The sequence below is a fragment of the Bactrocera latifrons genome, unplaced genomic scaffold, assembly GCF_001853355.1.
Source record: "Bactrocera latifrons isolate USDA-ARS-PBARC rearing strain unplaced genomic scaffold, ASM185335v1 scaffold_92, whole genome shotgun sequence".
Taxonomy (NCBI): Eukaryota; Metazoa; Arthropoda; class Insecta; order Diptera; family Tephritidae; genus Bactrocera; species Bactrocera latifrons.
In genome coordinates, this window is record NW_017537623.1 from 353314 (window position 1) to 367621 (window position 14308).

The following is a 14308-nucleotide window of genomic DNA, read 5'->3' on the forward strand; positions in this document are numbered from 1 at the left end:
AATATTCTCAAAAATATAAAAATATTCATTTCATATATTTTAGCCACTAAGCTACAAGTTAATATGTTAATTTTTTCATTAATAAAACTTAGATATTTGTCGTCGATCGATTTGATTGTCGTCATAGTACTTAAATAGGTTGCTTAAAAAAATCTACAATTATAGTCGAAATAACAAGTGTACGCAGCTTTTGCTTGATAACATTGAATTATTTGTAATTAAAACAGTTTTAGTTATATCTTTGCTTTACTTTATTAAACCTAAATATGTTTGAAATCTTTCACCAGGAATATTAAAACTGAACTCTTTTTCAAAGCAAGAAATATCATTGACCAAAATTATACACCTATTATTTTTAAATAGTTTTTTTTTCTAATTAAAAAAAATTCTAATTCAAATGTTCAAATTATACTTAGTTCGTCCACGGGTTTTTAATAACCTGTATACCCGCCGTGGGTCTTCATAAATGTTCCAATTCGGTTTGGTATGGATTGAGTTAATTTTCGGCAGGTTTCCAATAGGGTATCATCCTAAAGTTCCTTTTACTAACACCACAATTGCCATTTATTTTGAAATCAAAAGGCTGCCAATCTCCTCTTAAGGTCACTCCACAAGTTCTCAATCGCGTTGGGATCAGGGTGACATTACATACATACAGTTTACATTTGCATCCTTGAACCATATGGTAGCATAACGTTTTTAAAAATTTTCCGTACTCAAAGTTGGTCATTGAGTCCTTTATTGAAAATAAAAGAGCAACTGCTTGCCAGGAGAAACATCTCCACACCAATATGTTGCCATCCAATTTTTAATTTTTTTTTATGGTTTATCTACAATAAAATTCCTTACATATAGGCCCGCGTATAGTTCTTTTACAATCATTTCCGTAATTACTAATCTTAAATTCATCACTGAATAAAGTATTTTTCCACTTTTTCTCTGCGTTGAGACCGCACCAACTTTTTTATTCAGCGGCAACAGCTTTAATCTTCTGTATGTCGATCTTTCGTAGAAGAGAAATTTGTCTGATTTTACGCCTCGGTAAATTACCGTTCACTAAACGACGCCGAATTGTCCGTGAGCCAACATTTAGTTCAGCTTCTGCTGCAATATGTCGATAAGTCATAAAAGGGTCCTTTTTTGCTCTGAAAAGTAGACGGCGATTATCAATCGGTCTTGTTTTTCTTGTACGACCACGAGTTTCTTCTTCATTTTTTTTATTGTAGAGAATTAGTAACAAAGTTTTCCGACCGCCCTAACATATTTGCAATGATTTCGTACGTTTTTCCTTCGTCACGCAATTTTTTTCAACGCTCGCTATAGGTGCAGTGGCTTTTACGACACATTCTAAATTGAATTTTCTTTGGAGTTTTTGGGGTTCAAAGGAATATATATTTACAAATTCTCCAGGTCTTAAATTTATGTGAAAAATACTTTGAAATAACTACTGATTTTGTTTTTTTAATTAATTATTTATTCTATTTGCCAACCCAATTTGATAAAGCAATGATAATTTGTCACTCAAATACAAGTTGTTGGTTCACTTAACCACTATCACCCAACAGATGTCGCCCTTGCCATGTGTTCAAACTAAACAAACCGCCTCTGAACTGCTTTCATTTTTCCCGATAGAGGTCGCAATTACTTGCAATCAACTATTCCTTACTTTAACTGTTCTCGAGTGAGAAAAAAAATTCTTGCTAAGCCTTATGTTGCTGCAACATGCTGATGGAATGTAATTAGCCAATTCAAGCACCCAAGTGAGAAGCTTAGCAAAGTTTTCTACACTAGATGGCTTAAAGTTTCAGCAAAATTTCATTGGTATAGAAACTGAACATAGACTATGCTGTATTTTGGGTCTGCGACGCAACTAGTTAGTTTACGGTGAGGTCTCTTGAATAGAACAACTAACGAAGCAAAATTATGGGTTGATTACAACTTAAGGGGGTATTCTACTCTAGAAATCAAATTTTGGGCAGTTTTTTGAATTCTATTTAAAAAAAACAACCAAAAATATTTTTACTATCCATTTTTTATGGTGTTTTTATTGATATTATATCTTAAGAATACAGAAAAAAAAATTTACTATATAATATTAAAAATTAAAATAATTGGCGGGGACGGGGGGGAGGTTACGGTAGAGAGACAGGTGTAAAAAAAAAATGGCGCATGCTGGTGACATTGATCCTGACTCTCCTGGTGGTCTAAAAAAAATCAAAAGAAATTCCTAATCAGTAAGGATGCTGTTATAGTTATTATATCAGGGAACACGAAAAAAAAAAGTTTTTTGAAAAATGGCAACCGCCTGAAAATAAAAATCATTTTTTACGGTTTTTTTATTTTTTTTTTTTTTTAATTCTTAACTTTTCAAAATATTAACAATATTATATATATATATTAAGATAAAGGATAAAGGATTATATAAAGAAAGTTCACACAAAATTTCAAGTAAAAAAAGGTAAAGTAACCGTGTGGAAAAAAGTACTTTCGAGAAAAACTCGTTTAAAAAAGTGAGTCTACCTACCTACCGGGCTAGGTACCGCGTCACTAAAGTAACTGTAGCTCTTAAAGTAATTTTAATTTTTAAAAACCTTTTGGAGTATACGTTCTTAAGGATCTAAACTTTAAATATATGAATAAAAATCTAGTTTTTCAAAATTCTAGAGTAGAATACCCCCTTAAGGCTAGAGTTATAATTATGGATAGCACTGACAACTAATAGCTTGTGATAAATTCTAATAATAATTATAATAAACATTCAAAGCCACCCACTTCATTACGATCACAGATCATACAAGCCAAACTTTTAATATCACAAAGAAAATTTCAAAAGAAAATTTAAAATCGAAAAGCAATTTTTCTCTTCTTGATAAAAATGCAAATAAAAAATTGTCTAGAAGGCAACGCTTTGACTTCTTGATTCTGACTTTCCGTGACACAAACACAGTTTTCTTTTAAGTTTTATGAATTTGTTTTGAACGATGCCCAAATGCAGGAGCCGTTCGGTCGCGCGCGCGTCTATCTCACCATACTGTTGTTGTCGGAAATCTTGCTCGGCTTGGCCATTATAATCGTAACGGCCATTTATCAACGCATACTGGGCGCTTACATGGCAGATGTCGAGCGAAAAATGCTGGGCGGTCAATTCTTCAACACCTACATACTCGGTTTTCAACTAATGGTTGTGTATGCCTGCAGCATTGCCATGTGGTCCTCGCTGTGGTCGCGTCGCTGTTCACCCAACGTCAATTTGCTACTCAATCTGTGGATGTTCTTTTGTTTTGTGGTCGTCTTCTGCGGGTTCGGCACCATTTGGTCATTGATCACGTGCGCCGATGCGTTGGAGAACACAGCGGAAATGTCGCTACTTAAGGGTATCGATCTCTACTACACATGCCCAGAGTGGAAGCTGCTTTGGGACGGTTTACAGTATCATAAGGAATGTTGTGGCGTGCACAGTTACAAGGATTGGATGAAGGCCTCCTGGATGCCAGCAGAGGCAACGGAGTGTCAGTCGGCGAGCAGGTGAAGTGTTGCGTGAAATATACAGTTCAATAAAAATTAAAGAAAAGTTTTGTTGAACGATTTCTTAGTGAAACCGCTTTGGCGCCGTACGCTTGTTGCAAGCACACGTGCGCCACCTGCTTCGAGAATTATATACCGCGCACCGACAACAGTCGCATACCCTACCTGACGCTGTCGCAGATCAACACCGAGGGCTGTTTGCCGCTGTTCACCAACAAAATGTGGGAGATCCTCTATGTGCTGATTGCGCTGGTGCTGATTGCCTTCAAATTGGACGTGAGCTCCCGCCAGCATTGCTACACATTGATTTTCGGCTACATTTCATGATTTCTTTTAGCTCCTCATCTGCTGTTTGGCGAAGTATATCATACGCAAGCAAGCCGAAATTGACTGTTGCACTTGCGACAATGATGCTTGCGATGATGACGACGGGCGTCCGATGGTGGTTGTGGTGCGTCTCAATGTATTTCTTGCTTTTATTGTGGCCAAGTTGCATATTTCCACATTTTTTTTACTTGCTTAGAAATGTCCTACCACACGCTGTGTCAAGTTCGACGGCGATGAGGGCGGAAATCCGCAGGTGGCGTGTAAGGTGGGCAGATCACATGGCGGCATGAGCGAGCCTTGCACGTGCTGCAGCGGCGACAATATGTTGCGTGGCTATACCGTTAAGCAGGAAGTGCTGCACATGTCAACACCGTCACCAACGCAACGCGCCACACGCTTCTGCAACTGCAGCGCTGGCGGTGGTGTTGGTGGCGCTGGTGGCGCCAATGAATCTCGTATATTGCATTAAATAAGTTTAAGTGGCATTTACACCGAGTGCGAATTGTTGCCGAAAAGCATTTAAAATTTCTTTACTTTATATTTATATTACATTTGGTCTTAAATTTATTTATTTTTAGGTAGTTTTACTTGTAATAAAGAATTCGTTATTTAGCCTATTGTAACGTTTGTTTAATTTTGAAGTGTTCCTCTATTTTTGGACATTTTAGCGTAGTAAATTGTTTCTAAATTTTTGGTCTCAATCTAAAAGATATCAAATTATATACAGTCGTATGGAACTGTCTTGGAAATCAGCGTTCAGCTTCAGCTAATTTTGTTTTATCTCCTCGATCAACTGAAAACGGGTTCTACGGAGTGGCAATTTCAGTTTGGTGAACAAGAGAAAATTACACGGAACCAAATCTGGTGAATGCGATGGTTGATCTATGGTATTCATTGCGTTTTTGGCTTCAAATTCGGTCTTATCTCGATGCTATGATGCATTACAATGGTGTAAAATCCATAACTTATTCTTTCTCTATTCCGACCGTTTTCGATAGATTTTCTCACGCAAACGTCTCAATACGGCCAAATAGAATTCCTTATTGACCGTCTGACCCTCCGAAACTAATTCATGATGCACCAAACCTCGAATATCGAAAAAAAAAACAAGGAGCATCACCACGATTTTTCAGCGGCTTTGGTGTTTTTTTGTTTTTTTATACCCTGAACAGAGTATATTAATTTTGTCACGAAGTTTGTAACACCCAGAAGAAAGCGTCGGAGACCCTATAAAGTATATATATAAATGATCAGTATGTTGAGCTGATTCGATTTAGCCATGTCCGTCTGTCTGTCTGTCCTTCTGTCCGTCTGTCTGTATATATACGAACTAGTCCCTCAGTTTTTAAGATATCGTTTTGAAATTTTGCAAACACCATTTTCTCTTCAAGAAGCTACACATTTGTCGGAACTGTCGATATCCGAGCACTATAACATATAGCTGCCATATAAACTGAACGATCGGAATCAAGTTCTTGTATGGAAAACTTTCACATTTGACAAAATATANCCGTCTGTCTGTATATATACGAACTAGTCCCTCAGTTTTTAAGATATCGTTTTGAAATTTTGCAAACACCATTTTCTCTTCAAGAAGCTACACATTTGTCGGAACTGTCGATATCCGAGCACTATAACATATAGCTGCCATATAAACTGAACGATCGGAATCAAGTTCTTGTATGGAAAACTTTCACATTTGACAAAATATAYTCACGAAATTTGGTATAGATAATTTTCTAAGTCAACAATGTAATCTCCGAAAAAATTGTTCAGATMGGCTCACTATAGCATATAGCTGTCATATAAACTGAACGATCGGAATCAACTTCTTGTATGGAAAACTTTCACATTTGACAAGACATATTCACGAAATTTGGTACAGATAATTTTCCAAGGTAACAATGTAATCTCCGAAAAAATTGTTCAGATCGGCTCACTATAGCATATAGCTGTCATATAAACTGAACGATCGGAATCAAGTTCYTGTATGGAAAACTTTCACATTTGACAAGACATATTCACGAAATTTGGTATAGATAATTTTCTAAGTCAACAATGTAATCTCCGAAAAAATTGTTCCAATCGGTTAACTATAGCATATAGCTTCCATACAAATTGAACATATAGTTACTAACATAAATGCACCTGTGAAAGGTATTTAGCTTCGGTGCAATCGAAGTTAATGTTTTTTCTTGTTTTTTTTGCATGTCAAACTTATAAACCCATGTCTCGTCGGCAGTTATAATGCTCTCCATGAATGTGGGTTCGGAACGCGCTCGATCAAGCATGTCCAAAGAGATGTGTTCACGGTACATAAATCAGCTTCATCGGAAGGAGTCGAGTAAGAACATGTTTCATACGGACTCGCGAGAGATGTCGTCGACCTCTCTTACTATCTCTCTAACAAGCATCATATCCTTCACTATTTTGTCTTCAACGATCAGTATAGATCGTCCGCTCCAATTTCATCAAATTAAGGGGAAAAAGTTGTTCAACAAGTTGTTATAACGTTAACTATTGACGATAACGGCATCTCCTGCCTCACTTCGAAAGAAATAAAGCCCGATGATGCCGCCATACCGCACCAAACGGTCAATTTTTGCAATTGCAATTGGGTTTCTTGAATCACACGACGATTTGATCACAAGAGCTACCAGGCAGCACTAAATAATGTAATATTTACAAATGTTGAACAATTGTAGTTCAATTGCGTTTAAGTTTAACCACAGCTTAACGAAATGCAACCGTTATTTGAAAAATTAATCGTTGGCGGTCTCCTTGCTGATAGCATTGACCCACGCGGCGATCATTTTATGTATCTTCATATGTATTTATGTATATATGTAAGTCTGTATGTTCGGATGTCGTCTGCAATTGGGTCGAGCGAATATTAGATGCTCGTTAAATTTTCGATAACGATCTGTGAATGCTTCTCGCCACAATAGTGGGCTAATTGTCAGCCAGACAATTTAAAGCTGAAAGTCAATTAATTTTGCGCAGCAATTTAACGCAACACCCGAATTTTTTTATTATTATTTTCTGTGGCGAATTTTTTGAATTTCTACAAAGTGATAATTGAAACTGATTGCCTTTACGACTATATAAAAATTGAATATCTTTCGATTAAATCAGCGATACAGCTGATATACATAAGTATTTACATAGTTATGAACTTGTAATACTATGTATATATATTTATGTTCGTTAGGGTGGTCCTAAAATAACCTGGGAAGGTTTATGATGCATACGTGCGTATATACTTGGGTTTTGTATATGTACATCTGAAAAATTTCAGGAGCTTGCTGGGCGTGATATGATCCCTGTCCACGTAGATGGTTGCAAGAGCCTTGGGTCTACTTTTTCAAATCGCTAGGAAAACTAGAATCAGGTGTTCTGGAGTTTCCGCAAGTTTTCACAAGAAGCTGTGTCCATGTTGGACAAGTGTTTCTTGAGCTTGCAGCACCCAGTATAGAGCGCGACAAGAAGACGGAACTTATCTCAGCGGAGGTTGCTTATATATCTAAACCTTGCTAAGCTGTAACCTTTCAGCTTGGCGTGGTGCATTCCTGTTGCCTGCTGCCCATTCTCTCCCCACTCTCTACTCTGTGCGGAGCAACTCTTTTATGGTGTGGGACCCCATAGTAATGAATGGTTTTGGCTCCATCATTCTGAAAGCCGCCGCAGAGAAAGAACCTCTTTATGCTCCGACACCCAGGTCACGTGTACAGGGTTGCAGACTGATAGGTGGTTCTTCCTCCTTCCTTCCTCCATTAATTGCGATACGCTGGTTGCATTAATTGCGTTGAATATTAATTTCTGCATACTAATACAGTGGTCTGGAGAGCTTAGCATGCGGTTCCGCAATGCCTGCTCTAATACCTTCGAGTTGTCAGTGTACCACTGGATAGTTCTGCCCCCCAGCTGTAGGTCGAGTATGAAACCCCTCCACTCCGCATTACTGCCGAGACTAATTTTAAAGTAGTTTATGCTCCCTTTGCTATAAGCAACATGCTTGATCACTAGATGGAGCGGTGTGAGCTCCAGTATGACTTCAAGTACTGTGTTGGGCAAGTGCGCATTGCTTGCGGCTGTTTGCGAATATATACCGCTGATATTTCATCCAGTACTTTTAACTCCGAAGTCCCTAGATATCTGAGCCGAATTCTAGTTCGGTAAGTAAGTTTGAACAGAGGCTGAGGAGCTGTTCTAGCGCTTATTTCTCCCATTTGCATTCAGTGACAAGAAAAAACGTTAACTTCGACTGCACCGAAGCTAATATACCCTTCACAGGTGTATTTCCTTTGGTAACTATGTGTTCAGTTTATATGGGAGCTATATGCTATAGTAATCCGATCTGAACAATTTTTTCGGAGTAATCCATTTTCGTGAAGATACCACGTCAAATGCGAAAATTTTCCATACAAGCCCTTGATTCCAATTGTTCGGCCTATATGGCAGCTATATGCTATAGTTAGCCGATCTGAATAATTTCTTCTGTTATCATCTTATTTCTATGAACAATAACTCACACCTAATTTCGTGAAGATACGTTGTCAAATGCAGAAGTTTTCCATACAAGAACTTTTCTGCGATCATTCAGTTTGTATGGCAGCTATATGCCATAGTGAGCCGATCTAAACAATTTCTTTCGATATTACATTATTTTTATAAGCAATAACTCACACCTAATTTCGCGAAGATACGTTGTCAAATTCAAATTGGTTTTTCATACAATAACTTGATTCCGATCGTGGCAAACTTAATAATACCCTGTTCATTAATCACACAATTTAACACAATGGCTGCCAGTATATCACCGGTGATCACGACAAGGAACTACTATATCAAAAAAAAAAAAAATCGAGGTGAAATGTTTATGCAATATTAAATTTGTGTTGGTCCCACTAAAGCCTATAGTTGCCTAAATCACACGTTATGTCAAATGACGACTCTGCAATATCAATTTGCATAGAACATCAATAGTTTCCGGAGCCACAAGTTATTAGGGACAACCTTCTCTGAGTTATCCATGATCTCGATTGAATTCACTATACCATCGATAAGCACTGGTCCTTGGATGGAACTGCCAAAAATTTAATTAAGTTCATTCATGTTCAACAGTTAAAACGAAAGTTGTAAAAAATTAACGCGCAAAAATGTTCGCGATATAATTCCAGACTTTTCTGAGCCGAACTGAATATTTTTAGTCACTGTAAACAACACAAATAACGCTCGTATATCAAAACTTTCTGAGAGTGTACTCGTATAACATAAAAAAGTCAAACTTTACGATAAAATTTTGTTTTAACAGCTTTATAAATTAGATTCACTTGACTATACCAGTTTACGATACTAAGAATACCAGTTGTTTGTTCGATTCGCTAATCTCTATGTTTTGATATATGTATTAGAAATAACTGATAATATAAAGGTGCGGCTATCAGATTGGGTAACGAATTATGATTGAGTATGATGAGTTCCCATACATGGCTACCAATAAAAAATAATTTCCTTCTAAATTCGGTTATACTATCTTGTATACATATATACCACTCCTAGTATATTAACCCGGTGTATTTAACTGGTACAGACTCGAATTTATATCTTCTGTAGGAGTCTGACCTCAACAACATACCGATAACGAAACATAAAACCCAAAAACCTGAATCGATACCCAACAATTAATAACTACAATTTAAATCATTTCATCGCATAATCATTTGTTATTCAAGCATCATTACATTAACTAAATACTTAAAAAAATTGCATACAATATGTTTCTTATATTACATACATACATATGTATGTATTTATTCATATTGGTATTAAATTCATTTGATTTTTGTGGGACACATTCACTTGGTTATTGGCGAAAATTCAATATGGCTTTACATTTCAGTCGGCGAAAGCAATAACATTTATTTTAATATTACATATTTTAGTCTTAAGTCTACATTTAAGTATATTTAAGTAATTGTAAGCAATCATAAGTAATACTCGTACAATTGACATTCAAATAAAATACCTTAAATAATACTTATATTAATATTTACAAATTTTCTTTAAACTACGTGCTTAAAATTATATAATTTATTTGTTTAAACATAATTAGCTGAAAACTTTAACAGTAAAAATTTGTGTATACTAACGGTTTAGCCGAAGCCATTATTGTGACGTTTAAGTTTCCTGTTCGAACGCGGACAACGACCGATTTGTTCATTGTAAATACCAAAGGAACAGTTGGGTACACTACACAGCCTCTCCGCAATGCATCTAGAAAGAGATAAGAAGAAGAAGAGAACAAAATGTTAGCTGAAGATCACTCTCTTTAAGTATTTATCCGTCAAATGCACTCAAAAACAAGAAAAAAAGTTAACTTCAGTAGTACCGGAGCTACACTTAAGTAATATCCTTGAAGAAACCCAAGTCGTATAAGGCTAAGTTCTGATCTGACCGAGCATTGCATACTCTTGCAACTTGTCGGGATCAAAGCACAGGAAATACCTTCAGGTGCATAAGGCTTGTAAGTTATATGGGATCTATTACAAGTTTTCACCCCAATCGTTCTTAGAAGAGAAGTGCACCGTTATTTGCAAAACACTCTCTCTAATGTTTGTTAAGCTACCTCACATATTCGTCGATCTATGCGGCATACAGTCACCCGGATGTTCAAATATATTTATATATTATTATATTCTTTCTTTATAATTATTATATATTAGGTATATGGGTTCTAATGGCAGTATTGACCCGATTCCACCATTTTCGACCTTCAGGCACACTATTATTAGGAAAGCATTCTCTCCGAATTCCTATAATATATGTCTCGGATTGACCGTTATATCCGATAAAAAGTTCGCAATTGAAAATTTAGTCCAAATATTCGGTATCTGGGTAAGTGATTAGTTCAGGTACAATTTTTGGTCATGAGATGGCCAACTTTAAACGCACTATTCGGGAAAAGTATTACCTTGAAACATTCATTAGTGCTTGATTTGCATTCTGCGAAGTGAATAAATCCGATGGAACTTAAAAATGGGTTATATAGAAAGAAGGTATGGTTGTAGTCCGATTTCGTTTGTTTTTACAGTGGAATATATGAATGTCAAGTTAACATTATATTACATGAATTTGGTTCATATCGGTCGTTATGGCTTTCACTGAATTTTTCACCTCGGCTCCAAAAAGAGTCTCTTGTTTCATTTCATGTTATAACATTTAATGACTCTGGAGTATTTATTCTTTTAAATTTTTGATTTCAACAGACACTTAGAAACTTATTACACTATTTACCCTCCTCATAAAGTTTTTGGAATGCTGAATGCCAAATGTGTGGGAGCTTAGTACAACAGATTCTTATCTAACGACGATAAGCACAACTTAGGCTATTTACCTTGCTCATAAAGTCTTTGGGCTTTCAGCGGTTATTCAGCGAAAGAGAATGACAGCTGAATAAAGCGCTGAATGCCAAAATGTCCGGAAGCTTGATACAACAGACACTTTTATAACGGCAATAATTCATAACTTAGACTATTTTCTCTACCCATAATGTTTTTTTGGTTTTCAGCGCTTATTCAGCAAAATATTAAGATAGCTGAATAAAACGCTGAATGCCAAAATGTGCGTTAAACTTGGTACAGAAAGTTTGGTAAGTTTGTGGTAAGAAAAAGTTTTATAAATATGCCGTAAATATGTTATTCACCTGCGATCATCCATTGCGAAGCCCTCATCACCATTCTTGAAGCGCTGACACGATGCATTGGCGTCCGCACAGTCGCAACGGCAGTTGTAGGTGCGTGCAACATTTGTTTGTGATTCATGACGTCGCTGCGTTGCCTCCCATCTAATATCCTCTTGGAAGACATCAAAGTGTCTGGGACAGCGACAGACGACCTCTCGACTCTTTTCACTAGCATATTCAAGGTCACTGCGTTCCTCCAATTGATTCGCCACATCCATAGTGCCATCAAAAGCTGTAATATGCGAACGTGTGCGTCGCCTATAGGCGAGATCAGAGCGTTTGTCGCGCGTGATGAACTCTGGCGTAGAGGTCAAGTACGTACGATTTATGCAGTGGCATTCGGTGTCGTTGCGCAGCATCAAGACTTCGGGATGTTTGCGCGAGTTGCTGGTGTTCACCAATTCTACCTGCAAATCACAAATAACAAACAAACAACATCTGTAGTGATATCTTTTAACTATATATGTATATGTAGATATGTATGTATGTATATTTATATTGAATTAATTCTATGAATGACAGCCTTATTTATTTTCATAAGCGCCTGTGTGTTGTTGCTGTTTGTACGTGCGTTCGTCTCACTATGCAGTTTTACCGGCTAAACTATTCCGGCGAAAAGGTAAGCCGTTCAAAAAAAGATGTATATGAAAGTGCAACGCCCCTTCGAAATTTCTTTCGCCTGAGTCATTCATTGTTTCGCATTTGCATTTCGTTTGCTGCAATCGTTCTGGTTTAATTGTTGTTTTTGTTTACATTCCTATTCACGGCGGCTTGTTTTTCGTTGCAGTCAAATTGGAGTTTTTTATCGCCAAATTTATGGGTCGCTGGTGCCACGATTTGCCGGCAACACACCTCGGTCGGGCACCTTTGGCATAACATAACAAGCAATTGTATAGAAGAATTGATATCCAAATATATGTACATATGTATGTGTGTATGCATTTAAGCGGATTTGTTGCGCTGTTGTTGTTGTAGATGTACGAATGCTATATGAACTTGCACCATACAGTCAACTAATTGGGGGATTCTTTACATATGCATGTATAAAGGCGAGGTCGCCAAGGAGGAGATCAATGACCTGAAGACCCTGAAGCCGATTTGAAAAAAAAAAAATTAATAAATAAATAAAACAATTTCCTATAATAAAACAGTTGTGTTCCGACTTTAATTGTTTTGCAGTTGCCATTGAAAATTAAAACAAGATAAAATCAAGTCTCGTGAAAATAAATATACCCCACAAGCATATGGAATTACGAAGACACGCTCGCTGAGTTATCGTGGAGCGATAAATAATTGAAAATAATACAAACTTATGATCTTTTGAATTTATAATGAGGAATGACAAAGTTATCATAATAAATTAAAAGCTGATCAATTTACTTGAGAGATCCATATATAAATTTGGTTATATTTTTTATCATAATTTCTCTCGAAAATTATTTAAAAATTGTGAGTAAAGTTAGCGATAGCAGACTTAATACGTCCCGAGAAGCTCACTCTCCGGGTTAGAAGTCTTTCAAGTCCTGAAAAGGCAAGTTCATTATTAGACTGCAAACGTCTCATTCTCCTTAGACGCAAGTCAAAGTCTAAACTTTTACTTAGAGTGATCTCATTAACAATTAACATTTGACATTAGTCAAAGTTGAAAGATTTTATACTATTTTAAATGTTGCCTTTTATATTTCGAGATAAGAGTGCAAAAAGTGAAGAACTACCGAAACCCGGTTTATAGTTTTTCAAAACATTCTGCTTTTCATTTTTAAATTAGGTAGGAAGTCAAGTCCCGAAAAAAAAAGACATAACTGTTTTGTCCTATTTGTCTAAAAGAAAGAAATTGAAACAAATAACCCCAACTATATACAAGTATATAAATAATTTTGTAAAAAATGACGGTCTTTAAAAAAAAAAAATACTATATCATCTGTTTGTTGTTCTGCAAGGGGCATTTTTGAAATTTGAGCGCATGACCCTTATCAAATCGAGCATACCCCAGTCAGAATAATTACTCAAGAGATCGCTTGAATAGTTAACACGTGTTTGATTAGACTTGTATTGCTTGGTAATACTTAGAAATCATGAGAATCCGATAAACTCGAAAAATATAAGAAGCCCACTCTACAATGGTCAACTGGAGTTGCTACCGAGAATTATGGAAATATTTTTAGCAAAGTAGGTTGCGAGTAATGTAAACATGTTAACAACAAAATCACTAGAAACTCTATTACGCTCAATTTACATTGTTTATTTTCTCAAAATCGACTGGTCGACTTTTAACGGGCAATAACCATTCTAGTAACCCTGCGATATAGTAACGGGCAATGACACGCGTGGCCTGAATCGAATCAGGATTACATATCCCCACAGAATAAAGCCGTACAGTGTGATATCACACGATCTTGGTAGCCAATCGACCGGCCCAAATCGTGAAATTATGTGCTCATCGAAGTGTTGTCTCAATGAATTCATTGATTGATGCGATATGTAGGAAGTGGAGCCATCTTGTTGAAACCAAATGTCGCCGAGATAACGAGCTTCTATTTCAGACACCAAATAGTCGCCATTAATGGTTACGTTTGAGAGATCAGCGTGCGTCGTGTCAGGCTGTCATCGGTATGGTGTGGTTTGTTGGCCGGTGGAAACATCGGTCTATATTTCTTCAAAAATTATGACCGCTCAGCGAGCATTATGACAGCTTGACACGACTCAGGCTGA

At 36.6% G+C, this 14308-nt stretch overlaps 2 protein-coding genes across 9 annotated transcripts in view; one reads left to right on the forward strand and one right to left on the reverse strand.

Annotated features, from left to right (window-relative positions):
* Nucleotides 1-2986: 2986 nt before the first annotated feature.
* LOC108977598 lies at nucleotides 2987-4362 on the forward strand. The gene is made up of 4 exons (XM_018947345.1): nucleotides 2987-3525; nucleotides 3594-3801; nucleotides 3863-3976; nucleotides 4049-4362. Exons 1-4 carry the CDS (start codon nucleotides 2990-2992, stop codon nucleotides 4319-4321), a joined length of 1131 nt encoding a protein of 376 aa, XP_018802890.1. The 5' UTR covers nucleotides 2987-2989; the 3' UTR covers nucleotides 4322-4362.
* A 5193-nt stretch (nucleotides 4363-9555) lies between these two features.
* Nucleotides 9556-14308, reverse strand: part of LOC108977609 (alpha-protein kinase 1-like) — a 36930-nt gene continuing 32177 nt past the window's right edge. For all 8 annotated transcript variants that reach the window (XM_018947372.1, XM_018947371.1, XM_018947370.1 and 5 more), the window contains 2 exons: nucleotides 11558-12003; nucleotides 9556-10128 (listed from right to left, as the gene is read on the reverse strand). In XM_018947372.1, coding sequence (XP_018802917.1) covers nucleotides 10008-10128; nucleotides 11558-12003 — 567 coding nt within the window. In that variant the 3' untranslated portion in view covers nucleotides 9556-10007. The remainder of the gene's footprint in view (nucleotides 10129-11557; nucleotides 12004-14308) is intronic.